Source organism: Myotis yumanensis, unplaced genomic scaffold (genome assembly GCF_028538775.1).
Source record: "Myotis yumanensis isolate MYYU_CA2020_CCGP unplaced genomic scaffold, mMyoYum1.0.hap1 SCAF_4, whole genome shotgun sequence".
In the NCBI taxonomy this organism is placed as follows: Eukaryota; Metazoa; Chordata; class Mammalia; order Chiroptera; family Vespertilionidae; genus Myotis; species Myotis yumanensis.
The window spans coordinates 109,840,081-109,847,084 of NW_027223755.1; the positions used below are offsets into that span (position 1 = coordinate 109,840,081).

The 7,004-nt window shown below is 55.3% G+C and overlaps 1 protein-coding gene and 1 pseudogene across 1 annotated transcript; both read right to left on the minus strand.

Moving 5' to 3' along the window:
- Positions 1 to 283: 283 nt before the first annotated feature.
- On the minus strand, positions 284 to 3,712 carry CHP2 (calcineurin like EF-hand protein 2). Its single transcript, XM_070413663.1, has 7 exons — positions 3,537 to 3,712; positions 3,230 to 3,302; positions 3,049 to 3,129; positions 2,433 to 2,560; positions 2,203 to 2,264; positions 1,380 to 1,502; positions 284 to 1,205 (listed from the first exon to the last, which is right to left on the minus strand). The coding sequence occupies exons 1-7, from the start codon at positions 3,601 to 3,603 to the stop codon at positions 1,152 to 1,154; spliced, it is 588 nt and encodes a 195-aa protein (XP_070269764.1). The 5' UTR covers positions 3,604 to 3,712; the 3' UTR covers positions 284 to 1,151.
- A 2,259-nt stretch (positions 3,713 to 5,971) lies between these two features.
- On the minus strand, positions 5,972 to 6,128 carry LOC139009705 (U2 spliceosomal RNA; annotated as a pseudogene).
- Between the last annotated feature and the right edge of the window lie 876 nt (positions 6,129 to 7,004).

A 7,004-nucleotide genomic window follows, 5' to 3' on the forward strand; every position in this document is an offset into this window, starting at 1 on the left:
TGCAAAGCCCTGCCTGTTGCCTTTGCCAGTGTCTGTAGTGCGTGCATCCTACCACAGCCAATTCCAAGGTGCGGAGCGACATTACTCAAGGCAGTTAGGGAAGAGATGAGCACAGTTGGCTCTCACGTGTTGATACAAGACAACTCTAGCACAGACCTGGGCGAGGGCATGGGCAGGGCACCCAGCACCTCCCATGGCTACAGCCGAAGTGCTTCGTTACAGACCTAGGATCGTTTTAAGTGACTTTCCCACTCCCTTTGTGATGTGTCAATCTTTAAACATCTTTCCATTAAAAACAAAGGATTTATTGTCAAAAACTTTGACTTCATACTATAGAAAGGTATGTCTTACTTATAATTTATTATCCCTCTCCTCCCCTCACCCAAATCACACCAGCACGCACCCATGGGACCAAGTGAAAACCATTTAAGAAGACTTCATACATCCAACCATTTGGTCAACTTAACAGTGATGCATGGCTCTTGTTCTGTCTGGCCAGCACAGACAAGAGCTAATAGCATGTCCTTGTCCTTAAAACAATCATCCCTTACCCCATCCTGAGTCCTCAGCACCTAAAATTTCCTGGCTCTAGCAGGTAGCACATGACACAGGTCTGGCCAATCAGAACATTCCATTCTCCTGGATAAGGGACCAGGCCCCAGGGAGCTAATGACACTCTTTGCTAGAAATTGTTGAAAAAGGAAACCTGTTCCCACTGGATTACTCAGGAGGCCTGGAGCTGCTGGGGGCCGAATCCACCATGAGGAAAGACCCTTCTAGAATGAAGCCAACACACACACAAATGAGTGAGAAACGGAGAATAACTGAGTCAGAGAGCACCATCTGAGCTCTCAGCTCCAGCTCTGCCTGAGGACACCTCCTGACTTTTACATGAGCCCATCAACCCCCTTTTTAACTGAAGTCCCTTTGATTTGGGATTCCAGTCACTTGCGTCCAAAATACTGTTGGCTGATTTATAGATCTGAGAGCAAATGAGTTGGACTTTAGTACACACCCAGCCAGCTTTGTCGCCTGGAACCTAAATAGAGTTCAGTGTAGAAGAATCATTTATTGGAGCCCATCCCTCCGTGGGGGCTGAGGATGAACGCCACGCAGAGCTGGTCTTTTCAGGCGGGCCAGACGCACGAAGGTCACTTCAGGATCCGGATACTCATCTTCTGCTCAACGTCCATCTTCTCCAGGGACTGGTGGGGACGGGCGGTAGCTGAGAGAACCTGAACTCCAGCCCCCTGTTCTTCCAACTTCCTTTCCCATCCCCAAGGCCCCTGGGAACCCCTCTCTTTCTGCCCTCCTCCTCCAGGCTTCATTTCCCATGTCCATCTGTCCTAGGAACTCCTCAGGCCCCAGGGCATTCTGACCTTGCTGAACTCCATGAAGGACACAGCCCCATCCCCGTCTTCATCGGCCTCCTGCACCGTGCGGTCAGTAATGCTTTCCAACTGCTCTTCTGTCACCTGTACCCCAACCATTAGCCGGAGTACCTGGGAGGTGGAGGACGAGACGGCCATAAAGAGGAGGCACAGGGACTACTAGCACCCTCCTCCAACCTTGTCCATATCACCCCAAAAGTCATTAACAATTTCATAATCCACCCCTCATCCTTTGTTCACCCCATTCCAATCACTGCCCACATATCCACCAACAGTTTCCCCTACTGCTTCTCAATGTAAACCCTCACTATCCCTCATTCACCTCAACAGTATGCCCAGGCCCATTACTCAACTGCAGTCTCAGAACCCAGCCTCCATCCCATCCTCCAACCATTCCCAATCCCCAGTTTTTCAATCTCAGCACCATTGACGTTTGGGGCCAGATAACTCCTTGCTGGGGGGCGGGGGGGGCTATCTTTGGAGTTAATGTTTGGCAGCATTCCGGACTTCACCCACAGGTGCCAGTCCCACCACCGCCCTCCCCAGTTGTGATGACCAAAATGTCTCTAGCTATTGGCGATGTCATTCAGGGGGCAAAGTCACCCCCAGCTGAACCACTGATCTATTCCCAACCTCATACCCAGCTGCTTCCCCATCTCTCAACTAACCCACACTCCAACCCCACAGTCCCATTGCCCAGGCCACACTCCAATCATCGGCATCCCCAAAACACCCTCCCTGCCCCCCACAACCATTCCATTCAACCATCCCCCCTGCACACGCCACATCTCTGCTCTTGTGTCCTCCCAACCTGTAGCATCTCGTGCCTGGAGATCTTGCCATCTCGATCCAGGTCGTAGAGCTGAAATGCAACTGGGAAGGAAGTGGAGGGGAAGGAGGGTGGGTTCCCTTGGTTCTCGTCCAGAAGATCACGGAGGGGCGGGGAGGTCATAAGGGGCTCACAAAGGGAGTGGGGGTGCCTGGGGCCCTCGCTGGTGTGGTACATCTGGGGTCTCACTTGGGGGGACCCTACCAACTCACAGCGAAGTTTGTTCATTCTGCTGTTGGGGGGTTCGGGTTCCTTGGGGTCCCGGGTTCCTGTGTCATCATCTACAGGTCGGAAATGAGCCAGGACTCTGGCAAAGTCCACAAACTCCACTTTCAGGCTCCTGGGGGGGTGTGGGGGAGGGGCAGTGGTTGCCTTGGCCCTCCTTCTGCCCCCATCCCTAATCTCCCGTTCTCCCCCACCCATTCTCCCCCACCTACTCACCCCCCAATCTCCCCCACCTATTCACCCCCCAATCTCCCCCACCTACTCACCCCACCTACTCACCCCACCCAATCTCCCCCACCCAATCTCCCCCACCTATTCTCCCCAACCCAATCTCCCCCACCTATTCTCCCCCACCCAATCTCCCCCACCCAATCTCCCCCACCCATTCTCCCCCACCCAATCTCCCCCACCTATTCTCCCCCACCCAATCTTCCCCACCCATTCTCTCCCACCTATTCTCCCCCACCCAATCTCCCCCACCTATTCTCCCCCACCCAATCTCCCCCACCTACTCACCCCCCAATCTCCCCTCACTATTCTCCCTCCTCTCCACTCCACACCACCCCCTCAAGGCCACACAAGCTTTTTCCTCTATCCCCTCACCCATCAGGGAAGAAGCTGTCTATAATGCGATCCCCCAGGGGGTTCACGGCCAGTGCCCCGATCTGCTGCAGGTCCACTCGGCTGGAAAGGAAGTTCCAGGTGGGCAGGGAGGGAGGGAGGAGACGGAAGATTGGGGGGTCCAAGGGGCACGGGGAGGTCACAGGCCACCCCCCCGCCTCACCTCAGGTAGCCCTTCTTGTTACTGTCCAGGGCCCGGAACCGGTGGTAGAGGCGGAGCAGGGTGGCCTGCGAGACTGAGGGCGGGAGGGCAGCGGGGTGAGACCGGGGCCGGGAGCTCAGGGTCTGCCCAGCCGGAAGGTGCGGGCTGCTCGGACCCGGCGCTGGAGAGGCTGGAAGCGGCGTGAGCGGACCCGGGGGCTCTCCGCGCCCCTAGGGACCCCCGGGGCCACGCCACCCTCGCACCCGGGCTCGGAACCCGGCTCCGTGACCGGCCCCCGCCCGCCCCCCGCAGCCCGCGCCCCGCTCACAGCCCGTCTCCTGCCGAATGCGGTCCGCGTCGGGGATCTGCGCCGCGCGCGAGCCGCCGGAGCCCATTGCCGCCTGCCCGGACAGGACGCTCTGTCCCCCGCCCCGCGCCGCCGGTGCCCGGGCGAAGGCCACAGGCCTGGCGGGGATCCAAGCTCCCGAACCCCGCGTCCCGCCTCCCACCGCGACCCGGCGAAGGGAAGGCACCGCCCTGAGCCGCGGCGGCTTCATTCCCAGGTGCGAGGTCGGCGCGGGCGAGGCCGGGCGAGGCTGGTCCCGCCCGCCCCTCCCGGGCCCGCCCGCCCCTCCCGGGTCCCGCCCGCCCCTCCGGGTCCCGCCCGCCCCTCCGGGTCCTGCCGGCCGGGCCCGCCCGCCCGGTCCGCGTTCCCACGCTCCGCCCCGCCGTCCCGCCGCCTCCCGCGGGGCCAGCCCTGCCCACCCCGGCTTCCGGGTGCCCGCGAGAAAGGCTGGGGGCCCCGACCTTCTTCCTCTGCGCACAGAACACAGGTCCCTCTGGAAGGGGGAGCGGCTCCCAGGCAGGAGGGCCGGAGGGAGGGGTGTGGAGGGCGCCCAGAAAGGGGCGGGAGGGTCCGGAGGCGCAGGTGGGCGCTGGGTTCAGTGGAAAGGGCGCTGCATTTGGGCACTTGGACTGAAACGCAGCTGTGCGACTTGGTGCATCTCTTTTGCTCGGTCCACATACGTTGCTGTTGTTTCATTGAGTCAGTGCTTTCCAATCAGGAGACTGAACCAAACCAGATCCCAGCTTCTCCCGAGACCAGAAGCCTGACACCTAGGCCCTCGCTGCTGCCTGGCGCCCCGGGTTGCAGCTGGGAGCGCTGTCCTGGTGCTGCAGTCCCCACCCAGCCCCGGCCACGCCCTCCGAGCCCCAGGGGGCTCTAGATGCCCCACACTGGGACTGACTCAGACCTCCGGCCAGCCTCAGAGATGATGGGAGTCCACACACTCACTGTGATGTGTGAAAGAACGCGACAGCAACAGCACGGGCTCTCAGGTTCCAGCGCACTGCTTGTGCCAGGCACTCTGCTCAGCGCTCGATTGCATTAGCTCACACACTCCACAGCACCTGCTGAACCTGTTTCCCTGCTTTTTGAAAATATATATCTTTATTGATTTCAGAGAGGAAGAGAGAGAGAGAAACATCAATGATGAGAGAGAATCATTGATGGGCTGCTTCCTGCACGCCCCATACTGGGGATGGAGCCGGAAACCTGGGCATGTGCCCTTGACCAGAATGGAACCGGGACCCTTTAGTCCACAGGCCCACGCTCTATCCACTGAGGCAAACCAGCGAGGGCTGTTTTCCTGCTGTCCTGTGGCGGAGGCCGCCCAGAGAGCCAGATGTGAACTATTGTAAAGCATGGGTGGGGAACCACATGGCCCCCACGGGGGCCAACGTTTTTTATTCTTCTTATGTAGAGCACAGGTATACACATAGTCCATGACTAGATCGATAGTATGTCAGTCACGTTACAGCTTCTAAGGAGAGGGGTAATTGAGAGGGCAAACTGTTCCTTAAGCGGGGACAATAATGAAAACAGAAAGGTTGAGAAACTTGACTGTAAAGAACAAGCACCCCAGGTGTCCAGTGGGACTTTATCCTTCCCCGCCCGCCCTCATCACAGTCACACATATACACATTCCCCAGGGGCTGCTCATTACCAGGGTTCAAGTTCACACCCGCCCTGGAGGAAGAGAAGCTGGAGAAACAGTTGAAGCTCCAGCCCCAGGCAGAGACTTGCATCAGAGAAGCCTTGAAAATATTGATCTAAGAAGTGCTTGCTTCTCTTGCTGGTACCCCAAGGATTAAGCAACTGGCAGAAGGAATGCTTGGTTCTCTCTCTCTCTCTCTCTCACACACACACACACACACACACACCCGCTGGGAGTGCAGTTCGGGTTAGGTTCTGAACCAGGAGGGGGTACGGGTCCCTGGGACGTTGCAATAATCACCTCAGGCCAGCCAGCATGGGACGCTGATCTTGGAACGAGCCCTACAGCTCTAATCTCTGAGTCAGCGCCAGGTTAAGTAAATCAGGCCAGAGAGTAATTCACTACTCCCATCCCCGCGCCGACAGGAAGACTTGCTGGGACCCACTCCTCTTCCCGCACACCAGTTGGGTTTACATCAGCTGCACGATACTGGTAGCCATATCTTTTTGGGGAGTTGAAAGGGGAGATGTTTGGGGAGGATTCATCTACAGAACCAAATGGACTGGATTCAGGCTGAGGTTTGTTTTTTTGCTTTTAAGCTGTATAAAACGTGCTAGCTGTTCTCAGTGAGGGAATACTAAGATTCAAATGGGGGGAAATGCAGATGCAAGAATAGTCAGGAAAATATAGAACTCTTACAACTCAACAACAAAGAAGACAAGTATCCCAATTGTAAAAAATGTTTGCATTGCTTTGTTTTTTAAATATTGGTTCACCTGGAACTTATATAAATCTCAAACATTATAGATAGTTAAGCAAACAATGCAATTCTATCAAAAAGAACTTTAAAGCTTAAAGAGCTTTGAAAGTTCTTTCAAGTTCAACTTCTACACTTGATCTTAGCCAAAAGGCAGAGAAGCGATAAAAGTTCAACTTCTAGAAATACAGCAGAATAAACATTCTTCTTTACAAGACTTTGAAGAGTTTGACTGAATTTTGAAATTACCATAATGTGGTAAAATGGATTGAAGAGGCAGAAACCAAAGTCATGTGACCTTGTCTTCCAACATAAATAATGTTGTGATGAATTGAATGTCAGTAAAAAATTTTAACAAGGATGGGGTCAAGGATAGGTAACCAGGCATAACTCCCTCCAAGTTTCCCACTCCCAGACATCGGCACGTCAAGGTCCTGATTAGACCCTTGTAACTGTAAATCAAGGACGTTTGTGGTTTCTGGGAATAAAAGCTCGCCAAGCACCAAGCTCGGGGCTGTTACAGGAGAAAACCTGTGGCAGACGCTGGCCAGCTCAATAAATCCTCTCTTGCTATTTAAGACCTAATTGGAGTCGGTGGTCTTATTCTCACGAATGTTGGTCCACAACAATGTCAGTTAGGAAAAATGTAAATTATTGAGTGCCTTCTGGTAGATAAATACTTTTACCCAGTTCTCATCTGGTATGTTATAAAATGGCACATTCCAAATATTATTATATGCAGAGAGCACACCTTTCCTAACCATTATGTCCATAATAGAGGCCCGGTGTACAAAGTTCGTCCACTCGGGGGAGAGGTCCCCTCAGCCCGGCCTGAGTCTGGGAGCCCTCAGGGGATGTCCAACTGATGGCTTAGGGAGCGGGCCTAAGCCCACAGTCAGACATCCTTAGGGCTGCTGGGGAGGCAGGAGAGGCTCCCACCACCACTGCTGAGCTCGCCAGCTTTGAGCCTGGCTTCTTGCTGAGCGGCGCTCCCCCTGTAGGAGTGTACTGACCACCAGAGGGCAGCTCCTGCATTGAGCAT